The sequence below is a fragment of the Castanea sativa genome, chromosome 2 (assembly GCF_040712315.1).
Source record: "Castanea sativa cultivar Marrone di Chiusa Pesio chromosome 2, ASM4071231v1".
In the NCBI taxonomy this organism is placed as follows: domain Eukaryota; kingdom Viridiplantae; phylum Streptophyta; class Magnoliopsida; order Fagales; family Fagaceae; genus Castanea; species Castanea sativa.
This window is the reverse complement of record NC_134014.1, coordinates 48208763-48227863: the sequence shown is the minus strand read 5'-3', so window position 1 is coordinate 48227863 and position 19101 is coordinate 48208763. Positions and strand designations below refer to the sequence as shown.

At 35.6% G+C, this 19101-nt stretch overlaps 3 protein-coding genes across 3 annotated transcripts; all 3 read left to right on the top strand.

Moving 5' to 3' along the window:
- Window positions 1-346: 346 nt before the first annotated feature.
- On the top strand, window positions 347-2207 carry LOC142626043 (protein RADIALIS-like 3). The gene is made up of 2 exons (XM_075799813.1): window positions 347-758; window positions 1843-2207. Exon 1 carries the CDS (start codon window positions 478-480, stop codon window positions 733-735), a length of 258 nt encoding a protein of 85 aa, XP_075655928.1. The 5' UTR covers window positions 347-477; the 3' UTR covers window positions 736-758; window positions 1843-2207.
- Window positions 2208-3688: 1481 nt separating this feature from the next.
- LOC142624390 (uncharacterized) lies at window positions 3689-11635 on the top strand. Its single transcript, XM_075797956.1, has 8 exons — window positions 3689-4195; window positions 4448-4543; window positions 5135-5245; window positions 5668-5977; window positions 7968-8058; window positions 8728-9070; window positions 9644-9792; window positions 10456-11635. Exons 1-8 carry the CDS (start codon window positions 3899-3901, stop codon window positions 10970-10972), a joined length of 1914 nt encoding a protein of 637 aa, XP_075654071.1. The 5' UTR covers window positions 3689-3898; the 3' UTR covers window positions 10973-11635.
- A 381-nt stretch (window positions 11636-12016) lies between these two features.
- Window positions 12017-14497, top strand: LOC142624391 (uncharacterized). Its single transcript, XM_075797957.1, has 3 exons — window positions 12017-12324; window positions 13266-13375; window positions 13472-14497. The coding sequence occupies exons 1-3, from the start codon at window positions 12104-12106 to the stop codon at window positions 14278-14280; spliced, it is 1140 nt and encodes a 379-aa protein (XP_075654072.1). The 5' UTR covers window positions 12017-12103; the 3' UTR covers window positions 14281-14497.
- The last annotated feature ends 4604 nt before the right edge of the window (window positions 14498-19101 follow it).

Genomic DNA, 19101 nt, shown 5'->3' with positions numbered 1-19101 from the left:
TTACTAATAAAGCACTCCAACTTGCTTGTGATATTGTGCTATATAATCAAGGAATATTGCTGGTAAAATTTATAGGGCCCATCCTTTATTACTGATTCTCCTCTTGCACTTGCTGTTCCTTCCTTGTCCTTCTGGTGCTCCATCTTGTGGTTCCTAAGGGGACGAGTCACTTTAATTTCCACCCTTTCCTAAGATATATTCGCCCAACTGGCTTAACCCCACCATTGCTTTTCCTCCTGCATATAAGGAGCTCCTTGGTCATCTCTTTCCCATACCATCCCTTGACTTTGAGTCATCTTCCTTGACTGCAACAACCATTCTTTTTTGTTCTCCCTTCCCTTTTGTGCGATTCACTTTTGTCACACTCTTTCATTCACATTTAGATTCCAACCTACTTCCTGAATTTTCATCCTCCAAAGCCTGTCAAAGTACCTCTTGCCAGTTGTTCTCGTAGTGCATTTAAATAAATATCCACCAATGGCATCCAACTCTCTCAGTTCTTCACGTAGCTCTAGCTCCTCTTGGACTACTAAGGAGAACAAACAATTTGAAAAGGCCCTGGCTGTGTATGATAAGGACACCCCTGACCGCTGGCAGAAGGTTGCCAAAGCTGTAGGAGGAAAATCTGCTGAGGAGGTGAAGAGGCACTATGAGATCCTTATAGAGGATGTCAGGCACATTGAGTCTGGCAGAGTCCCATTCCCTAATTACAGGTCAAGTGGTAACAATGGTTAAGACATTGTGTATGACCAGTAGAGGTAATAACTAATAACTAGTTACTTTCTACTAAGAGCAGTGTTTGTTATACACACTGTTTTACATATTCGTACACACGCACACAAAATGCACTGAAATAGTGATTTCATTTTGTGCGTGTGCACGGATGTGTAAAATAGTGTGTAACAGCATTTAGCCTTCTACTAAGTAGGAGAGCCAAATAATTGCTTTGCATACAACTTTCCACATGCATCCATTTTTCCATTCAGTCAGTACCTGCACAATTAATACATATACACTGCATATTGGTGGCTGTAATGAAAGGATAATGCTATTTCACCTAATTCCTCACTTTGAATTATGGTGCCATGACCCATCTAAATCAATGACAGAATGCTAATTAGTTGTTCAATATATAAACAGAAAGTGATGGCAACACTGTTCCAAATGGTATATCTGCAATGCACTTTTAGTTCCTTCCAGGTCCTTATATAAGTTACAAACCATAGGAAATCCCAGTTAATTTCTGCACCATCATCACCTTAGAAGTGATTCCTGCTGTGGGCCAGGCAATTATTCTTGAAAGTGAAGGTTGTGAACTCTGATGTGATAGTTCTACGTGGTCCATCAATTTCTCCAATTCATCATAAGGCCAACATCTTTTTTACCTGACTGCTTATTATCACTTTTATTTAATGAAAAAAGCCAATGCCTGACCACACATGCAATTTCTTATCCTGTCCCTAAGCCAAACAAAGCCCACATGAGATCTAATCCTACCACTTCTGGATAACTCTCGTCAATGGTCCTATGCTTATTAGTTTAAACAATTGCCATGTGAGATACACTACTTTAGCTTCTGTTTTCTTATTTCTAAAATGATCCTCTTTTAGACCCTACTCAATATTTATTCTCTCTTTTCACTCCTAAGCAACCGATTTTTATTATTACTTTTTTAAAAAAATTTCCCTTTGTCTTCATTCAGAACTAGTTTTTTAATGATTTAAATGATAGCTTTTCTATAATTTGGACCTTTTCAACCTTGTCATGTTGATCCGTAACCATTTCAAATAATATTGTTTATTCTTTGGACTAAAACTATTTTCATTACTTCTTGCCTGGCAGGTCTTGAAGTAACTAAGGTTCCAAAGTTCCAATGAAGTTCAAGACGATCTCAGTGGTTATCATACTATCATAAGCAGACTCTAAACAATAGCATACTGCAAAAAGTATCGAACTAGATCAAGTTCTTCTTTTGTTGTGTTCCTTTCCATATATACACGCATGTGTGCGCGTGCGCGTGCGCTTGTCTTGTTTAATTGTGTTAGTAGTCTGGTGTTAAGAATTCTCTGTATGAAGCAAGTATTATTAAGCATGTGAGTAAGTTTCCACTGTTCGGTGTAAAATGTTAATTGTTTCTTTTGAAACTAATTACCATAACTGTTCATGTGCAAATTCATCCTCGAAATAAAATTGTTGAAGATTTCCAATATTAGCAATGCAAGATAAAAAAGAGAATATATAGAGAACAGCAAAATTGATTTACGTGATTCGACAGTACGTCAAAATAAGGATAATCAATGAATTTATACCACCCAAGAAACTCCAATCCGATACGTTCCACATGCATGGTGCAGCATATTAGCTAGAAACCAATTTTACTTTTCCATTCAGAATATGAGCCATTATCTTTAACAAAAGTGGAGAATTTATACACCTTAATGCTGGTAAAATGACTTTTATAATTGAAGATGAGAATTACTATTGATGGTCTTATTAGAAAAAAAAAAAAAAAAGCTTAGTGAGTGAGTGTAATGTAAAAAAGTGGCGTTGAGATCTAATGGCTGACCTCATAGCCTCTAGATTCTCTCAAAGCATTTGAGATAGATAGGTTGAGAATCTGAATTTGGTAATAATAATATTGCAGTAGAGCAAGTTGAGCAGATGAGGAACGAATATAAGTATCTAAAAAAACAGAGGCAAACTAAAAAAAGGTTGAAATGGATGTCTAGTAAGGAGAGAATATGAACCAAAAAAGATTTGGAAGAATAAGACTAATTTAAGGAGATTTTTTTTTTTGAGAAGGACTAATTTAAGGAGATTGAAAATGAAGAATAAGGGAATGTCGGCACCTCGCAAACAACGGACCTCATTTTTGTTTGACTATTCCAGTTCTGTTTTGTGTACAAAAAAGGCATGCTAGCTCCACTGCCTCCACACATGTTGTCTCAAATGAGATCACAATTACGTGTTTCCAATACATGGCTCATGGGTTTTATAATAATTCATGTTCGAGATTGATCCTTCACTAATTAATAATATTCTTAGGACTTAGCTTGCATCCAATGCTCTAATGCACTGAACTTATTGTAATGGTGCCATGAGTCAACTTTTGGCTGTGCATCCTTATTGCAACAAGGACTCAAGCTTTGCTCATACTCATATTCTGTCATGTTATAACACTTTGGTTTTGTGTCCTCAGATGCTATTCTTTAAAGATTGGCATATTGATATTGAATTTAGCCATCACTCTTGAGAATGTCGGGTGTTGATCCATGTAATGACGTGCACTGTTGCACATTTTAGAGCCCTTAGCGTCCATTTAACTAATTTATTTGACATCAACTTATTTTTTTGAAAATGAAATAAAAAGTGATTTTAAGTTTTTAATATTGGTCAAACCCATATTTAAAATAATACCATTTTATTACTATTATTATTTTTAATTCACTCTAAATAAAATTATTAAAATCTTAAAACTTGATTTATCACAGAGGTGGCTTTAAAAAAATATTAAATATCCATTTAAAAAATAAGTAGATTTTAATACGTTTCAAGAATTCTGCAATAAAATTATCCCACAAAAATCTAGAGAGTTTTATCACGGTCCAACCCTTGGGGCCCAGTTAGATTGCTCTCCACGCAAGCCCTTTCTAGTTTCTAGAGAAGCGCAACACAAAAAAAACCCCCCAAATATTCAATTTTTTTTTTCCTTTAGTTCCGTTTAAACCCTAAAACTTAGCAGAAAGAGGGTTTATGGGGTTATGCTCGAGCCAGAGTACACTAATGACTAGACCCTTTTCCCCAATGGCCTAAAATTCCATTCAATTTATTTTAATAATTAATAAAATTAAAAACCAGATCAGATTCAGAGCTCGAAAATCTCTAAAAAAAAGAAGCTATGGCTGCTTCGAGAGTATCGTCGTGTATAGCAATGGCTGCGGCGGCGGCGTCCGTGTCCACCCTCTCCAACCGCGCCTACGCCGACGGTCCCTTCAATTTCTATCCTTTCTCTTCGTCTTCGTCTTCGTCTTCGTCTCCGTCTCCGTCTCCCGAGGGAGACCAAACCTCGAAATCCAAGTCAGATAAGAAAGCCCAGGCCGAAGACTCCTCCAGAAGCGCCGGTTTCGATCCCGAATCACTGGAACGAGGCGCCAAAGCTCTTCGTGAAATCAACAGCTCCCCCTACTCTAAACAGGTTTTTTTTTTTTTTTTTAATTTTTTATGCTTTGTTTGGTTGCCGAGAAAACATGGGAAAATGAAACGAAATTTTGATCAATTGAGAGACCATGTGTATATGTATATGCCCAACGAAATGTAGCAATAAGATATTAATCATTTCTTTTTTCGCTTCGATTTTTTTTTTTTTCACAATTCGATCTATCAAAATGGCTTATTTAAAGTTAATATGGACTAAGAGAATTTTTCTTATTAATATGGCTTTGGGCAGGTTTTTCAACTGATGAGAAAGCAAGAAGAGGTTCGCCTTGAGGAGTTGGCCGCAGAGAAGCTTCATCACGAAGCAATTGAAGCTCAACGTGCTATCGTGAGCGATTCTCCATTTCGTTCACACTATCCACTAGCTTTAGTTATATAATAGGATGTTGTTCTCACTGAATTATATAATGCATACATGGAAATTTGTTTGGGTATATATATGTTTGAAGTAGGCCAAATGGTAGTGTTTGTTTATGTTTTTCTTAAACTGAATGCAATAATACTTATTGTTTTAAAGTGCTAACATGAGCCTCCAAAATTTGCTCGGAATCTATGTTAAAATTTCTCTTCTAAGTTTATAGTTTCCGTGTCTGGCAATCAATTCATAGCCCGTTTCTGCTTATACGGGTTCTTTTGTGTATATTCTCTCTCCTTGATCAATTGTGCTTTAGTGGTTCCGGGTGGTAATAGGCACAGTTGTTTTTCATTATACGGGCTTGTACACATTACACTTTGTGTCTAAGCTAAGTTTTTTATACATGCAGAAGTAGATGTCATCGAACTTGTACCTTTTTAGCTTTGAATTTTTCAGTTGTAATGTTTAGTTGAATTGTAAAAAGCAGTCTGATCAATTTTGTTAGGGAATCATTGTGGTATTCTTCCAATTCACTGTATACACTATATTTTTTTGCACTGGCAGGATAAGCAGAGGAAAATGCATGAAGAGCAAAGAGAGCTAATACAGCAACAAGCGCAGGCAAAGGCACAAGTGATGCGATATGAGAATGACCTGGCTAAGAAAAGAATGCAGGTGCAAACAGCGAAATAAATTTTTCTTTATGTATCTTTTTTAATCTATAGGACATAAACTGGGTAAACTATAGCATTCTAACCAGTTAATTGGTATTTGAAAAAAGTTTCCTCCCGCTAAAAGGAATCAGTAATAGCTGTGGCAGTGGTGGAACCACTTTCTATTTATATAGGTGCAATATTGAGTCTGTCATTGGCCATTATACCTTATGCCTTCCTTTTTGCCCTTCCCCTTTTGGGAGCAGAATGTTATTTTCTGCTTGAAACTTATGTTCACAATCCTTATGTATTGCAAGTGAGGAGAAAGGAATGTTCTTTGCTGCTCTCTCTCTGGACCTAACCTATTTATGTTAAAAAAATCAAATGGTAAGACTTTTACTTTTAAACAGTCAAGTTACAATTTTTTTCCCTCATTTTTTGCAGACAGATCATGAAGTTCAGAGGAAAAATAATGTTGAGTTGGTTAGGATGCAAGAGGAGTCCTCAATACGGAAAGAACAAGCAAAACGAGCTACTGAGGAACAGGTTCAAGCTCAGCGGCGCCAAACTGAGAAAGAGAGAGCTGAAATAGAAAGGGAAACCATAAGAGTTAAGGCCATGGCGGAGGCTGAGGGTCGAGCCCATGAAGCAAAACTAACTGAGGAACATAACAGGAGAATGCTTATAGAACGGATTAATGGTGAAAGAGAGAAATGGCTTGCTGCAATCAATACAACTTTTAGTCACATTGAAGGTATACACAACTGACAAGCTTGTATATGTATTCATGTTGCTAAGTTGCAAGGGTGACAATTTGATCCAAAAATAAGTGGTTTCTTGGATCTTTGTTCAGCCATGTGCTCTGGCTGGTTTGCATCTTTTTCCTTTGTCCTTTACTTCTCACTGGATTGGCTCTCCTGGCCATTTTGTGTCATGCTTTTTAAGTTAACTGTGTAACTGTACCGTATACAGCTTGAGGATTTATTTCCTTACAAAGTTACACACATGATGCAATAAGATGGAGATAAAGAACATCTTTAAGCTTTTCCAATATGATGTTATTTGTCTTCTCGTAGATAATTTTCTATTTAAAGGGAAGTTTCATAAACTTGGAATGTGCAATTTTAGAGTTAGAACCTTATTGCTGTCTTATGTCTTATATATCTTGCAACTATATAGTGTAACTTGTGCAGCTATATTTTTCTCCTCTCAATACAACAAAGCGTTGTAACTTTATGAGATTACAGAGTCAATGCACTGAAATGCCAAATTTGAAGATGTTTTTTAACCTGAACTTAATAAATTAAGTTTTTACACAAAACACTTAATTTGTCTTGGAAATTTTGTGATTATTTTATATTGGGTAAATTTCACTAACCTACCTTGAGGTTTGGGCTAATGCTAACTAGGTCCAAGACATTTTAAAATTGACCAATTTGGTCCCTTAAACCAATGTAGTCCACTAGTCCCTAAACACCGTTAATGACATTAGTCCCTCTCTCCTCTCTTTGATTCTAACTCGTCCCTCTATTTTCTCTTTTGTCCCTCTCTTCTCTCCTTGTTTGTACACCAATCCAAGCCAAACCCTTACCCCTCTCTTTTCTCTCAGTTTGTACGCCAAACCCAGCCAAACCAATACCAAATTGGTGAGACATATACACAGAAAACATATAGACAAACGTTGACTAATGAATCCATCAAATTGTTCTCCTGTACAAAACCAACAAAATCACTGCCTCCCCATCTTACCCATTACTGATTCAGGCACATATACACAGTACATTCAAACCCATTTTGAAATCAACCCCCAAATCCCATTTTCGAAACCCTAATAGCCAAAGCTCAAAACACCTAGTACTCCATTTTGCAAATCCAAATCGAAATCACTAATTCCCTACAGCCAACAGAAAACTCAATCCCTAAATTAACCAAACCAAAAACCAATCGCAAAACCAAACACAAAAGGGGGTTTGTTTATGAGAAAAAAAGAAGAAGAGAGAAGAGAATAAGAGAGAAATAAAGAGTTAGAGGCAGTGGCCGGCAGTTGTGGTGTGCTGTTGAGCTCAGCTGCCATTTGTGGTGGCGTGGGCTTCGTGGTGTTCGGCCATGGCTGAGAGAGAGAGAGAGAGAGCCACTGCGGTAAAGGCTAGCAGTGACTGTGGCTTGATGTGGTCGCCATGAGGTTTTGGAGTATCTGAGTTTAGGGTTAGGGAAAGAAGAGAGAAGATGGGTAGACGAGAGAATCAGAGAGAGGAGTAAGAGAATAGATCTGAGCTTAAGTGACTAATGGATTGAGATGGGCCTAACGGTGTTTAATTAGGACCAAATTGGTTTTAGGGACCAAATGGGTCAATTTTAAAATGTGTTGGACCTGGTTGGTATTAGTCCAAACCTCAGGGTTAGTGAAATTTACCCTTTTATATTTATTAACTATTGGAACCTTTTCTCCGTATATTTCTAATTCTCTCTTTATTCTTAAAAAAAATATTACATTTAGGACATGAGATGCATTGTAGAACGTGATAGCAAAATTACAGAAATTAATACTCACATAATGTTGCATGAATTGAAACATTGGAAGCTGTTTATTCCATTTTATAAAAGATTTTGATCTAAGCTTCTACACTCCTGTATGGTTTATCTAATTATTGATTGGACTTCAAATTGTTATTGATATTAATAATTGCCGTTAAGGTGGTATGCAGTAACTAATGACTTGACCATTGCTGAACTCTAATCTGCAGGGGGTTTTAGGGTCTTACTGACTGATAGGAATAAGTTGATTATGACTGTTGGAGGAGCCACTGCATTAGCTGCAGGAGTTTATACAACTAGGTTTGTTTGCTGGTCTTCTCAGTGTATTCTTTTTCGGTCACTTCAGTAAAAAACATACTTTTTTGGTTGCAGTTTTTTTCATGCAGGCCATATTTTGCTCATTTTTATCTTTTTCTCAGCAAATATCAACTTAACAAGTGTGAAAATGGGATTTGTGGCTGTTGCTTGGTCCATCCATGATCAGAGACCTGGTTAGAAATCATGCAAGAATCCTAGTTATCAAATTAAATAAATAAATAGATCTTGCAATAATTCTAATCATGATGCATGGACAAGTGGCATAATTTGACTTGAAGAGATGTTGGATGGGGATACAACTTGGACTTACCACAACAACATATGTTTATGAGAACATTGAGAAGGCATGTGCAAAAAAAAAAGAAAGAACTTTACAAGAAAACTGAATAACTTAATTGTTTTTTTTTTTTGATAAGTAAGTAATGCTTTATTGAAAGAAAACTGAACTTTACAAGAAACCAAAGCACACAAGCAGTGTAAGGAGACAGCAGAACAACAGATTACAGTGCATTAAAATTACAATTATCCAGAAAATCAAACTGAATAACTTAATTGTTGTCAAGTACTTGTAGATGATATGATCATGATGTTTATACTTGAAATTGGATAAGTCGTTTGATTTTCTCTGATGATCTTCCCCCATGTTTACAGAGAAGGAGCGAGGGTTATGTGGGGTTATGTTAATCGGATTCTGGGGCAGCCATCACTTATTCGGGAATCATCCATTGCAAGATTTCCAGGGTCAGAACTAATTTCTCAAGCAAAAAATAAAATTTTGAAATCTAGTACAACAGCTGGAGCAGCAGGGCCTGTGGGAAGTAAAAAAGGTCTTGGAAATATTGTTCTGCATCCTTCGTTGCAAAGGAGAATAGACCAACTTTCTCGTGCTACAGCAAACACTAAAACTCATCAGGCACCCTTTCGTAATATGATGTTTTATGGACCTCCTGGCACTGGCAAAACTATGGTTGCGAGGGAGATAGCTCGGAAATCGGTATGCTGTTAACTTACGACTTCATTGTACTAATATTTGATACCTGCTGCCTAACTTGTATGTTCCTTGTTGGCTTTTATTGGTCTTTTACTTAATAGAAGTATGTCTCAAAGTGTAAGATATATAAAGAGGATATGAACAGAAGAACCTGGATTAACAAATAGGAGCCTTAAAAAAAAGTTACCATTGTATAAATGAAGGTGTTAATTTCATTGATTATTATTCTCTCTTTTTTCCTTCTTTTGTACTGATTTAGAAATTGAAAAACTTGTGATAAAAAAGAAAAAAAGGAAAAAAAGAAGAAGGAAATACTTGGTCAAAACAATTAGTGATTTACAAACGAATTCCAGATATATTTGTGATATAGATATGTTATAGTTCACAATGACATTAAAATTAAATAGATTTGGTGACATCTTCTCAGATAAGAGGCATTGATATGGTAAATATTTGATACAATTTAACTTTCAAGACCTATCCAATATATTTGTGGTGTTTACAGCCCTTTTACTTTTTATGAGGGGAATGGCTTCAATGGCTTGCTATCGTTGACCCTTGAGTCTTCTCATACAGGGTTTGGATTATGCCATGATGACAGGAGGAGATGTTGTGCCACTGGGTGCACAGGCCGTTACCAAAATTCACCAGATATTTGATTGGGCTAAAAAATCAAATAAAGGTTTACTGCTTTTTATTGATGAGGCAGATGCTTTCTTATGCGAGTAAGATTTTCTTTCTTTCTTTTTCATTTTTTGAAGGTTAAACTTCTCTCTGCCTGTTATTATTTTATCAAGTTTCTTGGTCCATTATTTTATCATTTATATGATGCTGATATGGTTTTGAAATCTTAATTACTTCTCATGAAGTTACCATTGCTTATAATGCACTCTGGATAAGTTGGTGGTATCCCAAGAGTCTCACTGTTGTAAACTTTGCATACATAGCAGCACCTAAATATATCCTCATTGACTTGTATGTGGCTTCATATGTAACAAAGCTCAGTACCTCGATTACACATTCTCTCATTTATGCATTTAATTAAAAATTCCAGTTTACTCTAATTTTTTCTTCATAAAGATCTTTTGTTGGCTTCTATTTTCATGGTATTTGTTTCAAAAAGTTCTCCTGTAAGAATAGTGTGAAATGCACTCTGTTTAAGACTTTACCCTCATTCCTCAATATAAAACTGAAAACCAAAACTGTTACTGCTTTTTTTGTCCCCCCACCCCCCACCTAATGTTTAGTGGCAATAAGTTAAATAGTTTAGAACAATTTATGTGCTCATGTCATGTTTATATTGCCAGAGTTCTTTGGTGAATCATGATTATGACTAAGGAGTTTCTTCTGGCAATCAGTTTCGTAATTGTACTATTGATCCAATGCAGGCGCAACAGTACACATATGAGTGAAGCACAACGAAGTGCTCTAAATGCATTGCTTTTCCGAACTGGAGATCAGTCTCGAGACATAGTGCTTGTTCTTGCCACAAACAGGCCTGGTGATCTTGACAGTGCTGTTACTGACCGTATTGATGAAGTGATTGAGTTTCCAATTCCAGGGGAGGAGGAACGTTTTAAACTGCTGAAACTCTACTTGCACAAGTACCTTTCTGATGAGGGTGACAGCACAGCTAAGTGGGGTGTTTTGTTTAAGAAAAAGACGCAAAAGATAACTATCAAAGATGTATCTGATGATGTGATCCGAGAGGCTGCGCGACAGACTGAAGGGTTCTCCGGCCGTGAGATAGCAAAACTAATTGCCAGTGTCCAAGCAGCTGTTTATGCACGCCCAGATTGTGTGTTGGATACCCAGCTGTTTAAGGAAGTTGTAGATTACAAGGTTGTGGAGCATCACCAACGAATAAAACTAGCTACTGAGGGTGGTCTACCAGCTTTTAGCTAGGGAACATGCATCTGAGACTACATTTGGAGAGTAGAAAAGCAGGCTTCTTTTTTATAAAGCCCAAATATTGGAAAATTTTGCTGTGTTTTAATCATGTTTTACCTTATATTTATTGGAGTGATTGTCATTCTTTTTTAAGAGGGGGGGGGGTGGGGGGGGGGGGTGTTTGATAAATTGATCTTCCTTTCCTTCCTCTCTCTCCCACTCTCTGTCTGCTCAGTGTATTGGAATGAGAAGATATCAATTTGGATCATACACTGTGAGACACCCGCTGGCCGCTGCACTTCAGATAATTCTTGATTTGAAATCAGATTAGATTCTTTGAGTGTGTGAGGGAATGGGCTGCAATTGCTAAGGTCCAAACTGTGCACTCACCTGGTAACTGTGGTCCAGTCTACCTAGGATTTTTAGAGCTTTACAATCAAGAACATCAGACAGTGGTGGAAGCTTTTAGCAAATAATCCGGAAGCAGACCCTTTCCTTTTCTTTTCTTGGACCCTGTAATTTTTTGTCTGTTTTCTTTTACTTTTTAATGAATAGTGATCAAACGCGCCTTGTCCAAAAAATAGAAGAAAGAATGTATCATTTACTATGCAACCAGTCAAAAATAGTTAAGACTTGATTTTTTCAAAAAAAGACAAGAAAAAAAGACTTGATTTTAAATTTATAGCGATTTTTCATTTCTTGGAAACTCAAATTTTTACTCCTCTTTTTACAGGCCCCAGCTTCTGTGGGCCTCGTGTCTCCGTCTGGACCAGGAGACTTTTTCTTTTTGTAATGGCCAATGAAATGAGCACTTTGAGCCCTGCTTTTTCTGTGGAGCAAGACTCGCTGACGCGAGAGAGAAAGAGACAAAAGTAGACGGGACACGGGCAAACTAGGCTTGGTTAAGCAACAAGTGGCGCAATAGCATTGTTCTTTCTCATAACCATCCTAAGTAGCCGCCACGTTATCCCCAAGTGTTGCCACGTGAGGGCCGACATGAACACCAACCATCTCTCACTGATATTTATAAACAAAAAGGCACTACCCCACTAATATGACTATCTTGAAAACTCACTTGAATCAATCTCTAATTTTGGTTACCACTTAATATTTGAACATACTATTTATTGAGACTGAGACGGAGATATGGCAAAGAGAAAGACTTTGATATTGGTGTTATGGGTAGTGATCATGTGGGTGGGTATGTGTTGGTGTTTGGACATGGACACGAAGGAAACGATGAATGAAGCAGCAGGGAATGCCAAGGAGAAAGCAGAGGAGATCAAACAAAGCACTGCCGAAGCAACGCAAGATGCCAAGGACACAACTGATTCCTGGGCCGATTGGGCTTATGAAAAGTTTGCTGAGTATTCACCCATTACTCTCTTCACACTTTTTTTTTTTAAGTGAAATTTTTTTTTAGCATTGATCATGATATCTAACTTATTTTTGACCTCTCCTGCGGCTAATTTCTAACCCTGATAAGATCAATATTTAAATCTTTTATGTGTCCCAATATGTCATGCTTTCAGTTCTTTTTTTAGGGTATTGAAATTACATATACAGTGTGATATAAAACAAAATGACATGATTAGCAAACTTTCATAACTGTTCTTCTAGGAGAGAGAGATAAAGGTTAAGTGAGTCCCACAAGAGACATTAAGTGGGGATAGGAACATATTGGTGCCCTAATTGCATACTGTAATGAGTCAATGAACTGTTTGGGATGAGAATGAATCACCTTTTATCTCAAGCTTGATCCAAGGCAACCCATTGCTCTAGCCCTTGATATTATGACTTAATGCTCTAAATTCATATTTTTCTTGCATCATGACAAACTTTAATATATTTAGGTTTCCTTGATAAGGTGGAATCTTATGTGACAAATATATGTATCACTTTCACATGTAGGTGAGCATAAATATATATCACTTTTACATGTAGGTGAGATTTTTATGCGTGGGTTGTGCGTCACATTCACATGCGAAAGAAGCGTTACATGTACTAGTTGCATATGAAACTTTATTGTCAGAAAGGGGTGATATTTAAGTAACGAATATATGTAATATCACTTTGATATGTATGTGAGACATTTAGGTAAAATGAGTATCGCTTATATCCGTTATATATGTAACATCATTTGGATATGTATGTGAGACATCTAGATAAAATGAGTATTGCTTATATTCGTTACATAAGATACTTTTTTGTCCGTACGAAAGATATAAGCCGAATGTCTTTTTGGCAACTATGATTATCTTTTATGCTTTGGAAGGTAATTGATCATTATGCTGCAATGTTTTATTAGGGGATTTGGATTTAGACAAGAAAATGCAAGAGAAGGAGCCCAAGACATGATGGATAAAGCTGGGGATGCTGCGTGGAAGGCCACAGATACAATGAATTCTGCCGCATCTGGTATTCGTTTGTGCTAATAATGACTTTTTGCATTAACAAGTAATTTTTTATAAAAAAAATCTTTTATTGTATATTTTTTTTCTTTGAGTTTTCCAGATTCATCAAATTATGCTTCTCAGAAGGTTGGGGATGCAGCTAACACCGCTTATGAAAAGGCGGGTGGTATGAAGGACTTTACATCTGAGAAAGTGGGTCAAACTATAAGAATGGTTTCAGATAAGGCTGGTGATGCCAAGGACACAATGGCAGAAGCAGTGTCACACGGAAAAGACAAAGGAGGTGATGCTTACAATGATGCTAGTGAGACAGTAAACATGGCTACAGAAACCGCCTATGATAAGGCTGGTGATGCTGAAGAGATGATGGAAGGAGCAATGAGGTATGGAAAACATGAAGCAGGCAATATGTATGATGGAGCTAAAGAGAAAATTAACACGGTCTCAAACATGGCTACAGATGTGGCCTATGATAGAGCCAATGATGCTAAAGAGATGATGTCTGGGGCAGTTGAGTATGGAAAAGAGAAAGCAAGTGATGCCTATGATGAAGCTAAGCATAAAATGAACATGGCTTCAGAGAAGGCTGCTGATGCCAAAGATACAATGGCAGATAAAGTAGGCAATGCATATGATGAAGCTAAGGAGAAAATAAATGTGGCTTCAAATGTGGCCTCAGATAAGGCCTATGATGCCAAAGAGACCGTGGCAGGAGCAGTGGGATATGGACAAGATAAAGCAGCTAATGCCTATGACAAAACTAAGCAACAAGTGGAGGATACTTACATGTCATCCAAGGACACCATGACTGAACAAGCCAAGCCTAAATATGAGGCTGCTAAGGAGAAGACTTCGGAAGCCACAGGCAATCTTGGGGATAAGATGAGGAAGAATAAAGCAGAGCTATGAAGTGGACAAACTGCTTTTAGCAATGTTATCTTGCTGAAGCCATCTGTGACTGTGAGTTTACGTTTATTGCTATATTTTCTTCTTTTCTGATAATATGTTCTTTGAAACATATTTAGGATAATGAAATTTGTATCCAAGGAATTAATTGTTCTTCCTGTTTCTTCTTTTTATTTTTGGTATGAATTACGAATTCAAATGCCAAAACTGTTCGGAGATACTTTGTGGTTCTCATTTTGGGCATGCTCTTGGTTGTTCTTAATTTGGGTGTGGAATTAACGGAATCCACTATTATGTACATTGCGTCCAAAGTACTAAATAACTTGGGCTAGGTTACATTTCAGGAATATGAATTTAAGTTATGAGTAGATTCTACTATATGAAAATGTTACAAATCCAGCATAGAAATTTTATTGCTGTGCGACTTTTATGATGTAATTTTAGAAATAAAGGCAAAACTGGAATCTAACTAGAGAATTTAATCATAATTTTTGAAGGGTACAAGTAGAACCTTATTTTGTTGTCCATGGTGCTATTAAGTGTAGTTAAAATCGATAGAGATTAAATGTTGTAGGCGTTGCCATAATTAATCATATAGTTCTGCATGGACATTAATGAAGATTTAATAGTTGTAGGAGATGCCCTAATTAATCATTTATTTCTGCCTGGACGTTGATGAAGTGATAGATCATCGTGCCAACTCAGGGGTTTTGAATGTATTTAAGGAGAAAATTACTGAAAAGGACAATAGCTTGTAAATTCTTATAAATTTAGGTGGACATTGGGTACCTCATTAAAGATATACATCAAATCAAAGACATCAAGCTAGGTTTTCAACAAGGTTTGACATATCACTTGTCTCAATTTTCTTTAGAAATTAAAATGCTATTAATATATAGATTGGTGAACTGGTTCCCTCTCAATCATAAAGTTCATTTATCTTTTATGTCCATGGTTCTCCACCGTTTGTCTATGACTCTTCCTTCTCAATATGTTATTGTCCTTTGGTTCTTTGCATTTTTGCTATATAACTGTAATGTTTATGATGAGTACATGTATTTGGAATTATGGGTCCATTAGAGTAATTGTAGGAGTGTGGTTTTCTATGAAGGAGATGTGTGTTTGTGTACTCGGTGTCTATACGGGTAACACTGGAAGAGTTGGGATGTTGAGAAATAGTAGGAGCCAACAACTAAGTGATGTGAGAAATAAGAGCTGCCATTAGTAATTTAGTTTATTTACTATTTTTTTATTAACGATAGAATTTGGTATTTGGTATTGTTGTTATCTTTTATTTATTGTAATGTTGGAGTTTGTTTTCAGTTGTCAGAGTCCTAATAGTTTAGGTATTTGAGTCATTGTAGCTCACATTGTGGGCAGTTCCTTGTTTTTAGATTGTAAACGTAGTGGAGTTCTTATTTTTCAATTGTTAAGTTGTAGCAACTGGTATAAAACCAGCCAAGTATGATTGAATAAAGATATCAGATAAGTTTAATCAAATTGAATCCTAATTGGTTTCTAGAGGTCAGAATTTTCTCAATCAAATTCAAAAGGTTCACAAAGGTAAGGATTTCCTTAGTCAAATCCAAACTTTATCTCTTTGTTATCTTTTGTTTTTATTACATATCAAGTGTTTCATTAGAAATAACCAAAATAATTACGCCCTTTGATCCATATGCAAGTGAAGTCCTCTATCCTTGGTTATGAGTTGTGTGTACAGTACATGATTCTTCAGTTTGTTGCAGCTAAGATCGTCTTCTTAATTTACATAAAGTGTGACCTTCCATCTTTTGAGGAACTTCATCTAGCGTGAACTTATTAGACATTGTCTTTCATACAAGTTTACCTTTTTAAAAGATAAATTTTCAAATCTCTTTGTATTGTTTCGAGCATAGTTCCTCACCTCATTGATGTTTCACACAAGGTTCTGCTGCTGTGTATTTATTGTACAGTGCACATTTTGGACCCTTTCCAATTTCATCTAATACGCTCTCTCCCTTTGTGGCTATGTCTGTGTGTTTAAAGCAGGAACACACTATAGTGGTGCATTGCTCAAGTCTTGTACTTGCATGCATAAATAACTCAATTCCATAACTCTATATGTGGGTGAGAAACATTGTCCCAGTATCTCACAAGAATGCTATCTATTTTTTTACACCGGTGTGTTTGTTTGGAGGTGAAATAGGATAGATGGAAAAATTTAAAGAGAAAATAGGAAGGAAAACTTTGGAGAGTATGTTTAGTTGGGTGGGGAGGAAGAAAAATAAATGGTGGGGTCCAGGTGTTTTCTTCTCGGGCACACCAAATAATTCTCTCTAAAATGGAGTGAAAATTGAAAGGAGAAAATAAAACTGCTTACTAGACAACTAGCTTCATCACATGCACAAAGTGCGTGTAATGAGGGTTTTTTTTTTTTTAGTGGTCCTATTTTGTAGGGAAAAAAAAACTGTGTTTTTATTTTATTTTATATATATAATCTTTATTTTGAAAATATAATTTATTAGCGGATAAAGTAATTGGAAAATTTACAGGAAAATTGTTCTATTTTTTAGGCAATATATTTAGTGGGAGTTAGAGTTTCATTTTTACCAGATTTTTTTTTTAGTTTTATCTCTATTTAAACATAGGGGTATAATGGTATTTTTGAACTAAAAAATGAAAAATCTAAATAGAAAAAACTCTTTAAATAATAGTATAGAAAATGCCTATCTTCAGTCCCTATCCCTTTTATACCTTTTTTTTTTTTTTTTTCTTTTTTCTTTTTTCTTGTGCTGGGCACGTAGCCTCCTCTTTTTTTTTTTTTTTTCTTTTTTTTTTTTTTCCCTCTGCACGTTGCTTTTCTTTTTGGGGGCAACGGGTGGCATGTTGCCTCTCTTTTTTTTTCTTTTTTTTTCCTTTTCTTTTCTTTCTTGGATGTTGCCTCTTTTTTTTCTTTTTCTTTTTCTTTTGGACTGTGGGTGTGATAGTTGTTTTTTTTTTTTTTAACTAGACATGATTTTTTTGGGACATGATTTTTATTTTTTAATAAATTGGGTGATTTTTTTTTGGTTGCTTGTGACTTTTTTTTTTGTTTAAATTGGACATCATTTTTTAACAAGGGTATATGTATAAATTTATATAAACTCACTTTTTCCATCTCTCCACTTTTTCACTCTCAACCAAACAAAAATGAGAGAAATTAAAATCTTTTCTATCATCTCACTATTTTATCTCCCACAATTTTCTATCTTCCCATTTTTTCACAATTCCACCCAAACAGACCCTAAATGGGAAAGATAAATCATGAGCTTAACTCAGAAAAAATTTCTTGTATCTTTCTCAAGGGGCATCTAGCCTATTCACATATTTATATAAAAATTAAACTCTACTCTTTTTATTAATTATAGAGTTTATTATATCTAGAGTCTATACACAATGACATGACATAAAAATTATAAATAGTGTAACATTGAACTAAAAATGTAAATATGTAATATTTAATCTAAACTTTGGAATAAATTTATTACAAATTACTTGTTGTGATCAACCAATTTAAATGTGTATGGGTAGGGGTGACAATTCGTGTTCACATGTTGGGTTCATGTCGTGTCGATTCATGAGTATCTGACTATATAGGTCAACACTAACCCAACATGTTTATTAAACGGGTTAAGGATCTTTAACCTTAACATGAATCATTTATTAAACGGGTCAATCATGTCAACATATTTATCAGATTTTATCAAAATGAAAAAAAAATAGTATTAACCAAACTGAGTTATGAAAAAACCAAAAAAATAAATATTTTTAGCATAAAATTCAGAACTAACGAGTAAGTGCATTACAAATAATCATTCAAAATTAAAGTATATCTCAAATATCACAAATAATCAATCATAATATGCTAAAGAAAATAAACCACAACAACTAATAAGTTTATATATACCTAGGATTTGAAGGGTATATTGGTAAATTTTCATTTAATTAAATAGGCCAGAAAGTCAAACGGATTCCATGTATTGGACACTAACTCAACCCATTTATTAAACGGGTCAATCATGTCAACTCGAATATGACACTAACCCATTATGCTTCAACCCATAACCTGTTAATTTCGTGTCATGTCGTGTCGTGTCGTGTTAGGTTCACGAGTCGTATCAAATTTTGACACCCCTATGTGTGGGTTTTAATTAACTCAACTAGTAAAATTTTTGATGATTGCACAAGAGATATAAAGTTCAATTCCTGTCTACACCAAAAATAGATTAGTATCTTAATTTGATGATAAAAAGTTATCATCAAGAGTGAACATTATAAATTAAAACTTTCTAATATATATATATATATATATATAAAAATGTGAATTAGTAATTTTACCTAGAATCTACCTTGGACTATGTTCTAGCAAAATTCCTCATATGACTCCTTTAATGTATTCTCCGGCCTGGCCAGCACGCAAAATTATTTGCCGTATATATGGACCTTGGTATTTATGGCAGACGTTATCTCTTTGTCTCCATGTGCTACACTGCTACAGTAGGAATACTGACAAAAGAAAATCTGTCGGGTTTCATTCTGAATTATAACCCACAAGAGTTGGATGATAGATGTAAACTCATACAAGGTAAAGAGAGGAAAATGCCGTAATTTATGAATGTCCGAATAGCTTTTACAAGAATGAGACTTCTTCAGTCCCGTTTGATTCATGAGAAAATAGAAAAACACCACTATAGGGTTTCATGGAGCCAAAGTTTTCGTAATTAACTAAAGGGTTAGATAAGGAAGTGAAATTGAAAGAGGTTGCATATAAAAAGTAGGGAAAAAAATTGTATTTTACAAGAAGAG

Coding starts and splice junctions, on each gene's coding strand:
- LOC142626043 (XM_075799813.1), top strand. CDS start 478: ATGGCATCCAACTCTCTCAGTTCTTCACGTAGCTCTAGCTCCTCTTGG.
- LOC142624390 (XM_075797956.1), top strand. CDS start 3,899: ATGGCTGCTTCGAGAGTATCGTCGTGTATAGCAATGGCTGCGGCGGCG. Junction 5,246..5,667: donor TGGCTAAGAAAAGAATGCAG/GTGCAAACAGCG, acceptor CATTTTTTGCAG/ACAGATCATGAAGTTCAGAG. Junction 8,059..8,727: donor GCAGGAGTTTATACAACTAG/GTTTGTTTGCTG, acceptor CCATGTTTACAG/AGAAGGAGCGAGGGTTATGT.
- LOC142624391 (XM_075797957.1), top strand. CDS start 12,104: ATGGCAAAGAGAAAGACTTTGATATTGGTGTTATGGGTAGTGATCATG. Junction 12,325..13,265: donor GCTTATGAAAAGTTTGCTGA/GTATTCACCCAT, acceptor ATGTTTTATTAG/GGGATTTGGATTTAGACAAG. Junction 13,376..13,471: donor AATGAATTCTGCCGCATCTG/GTATTCGTTTGT, acceptor TGAGTTTTCCAG/ATTCATCAAATTATGCTTCT.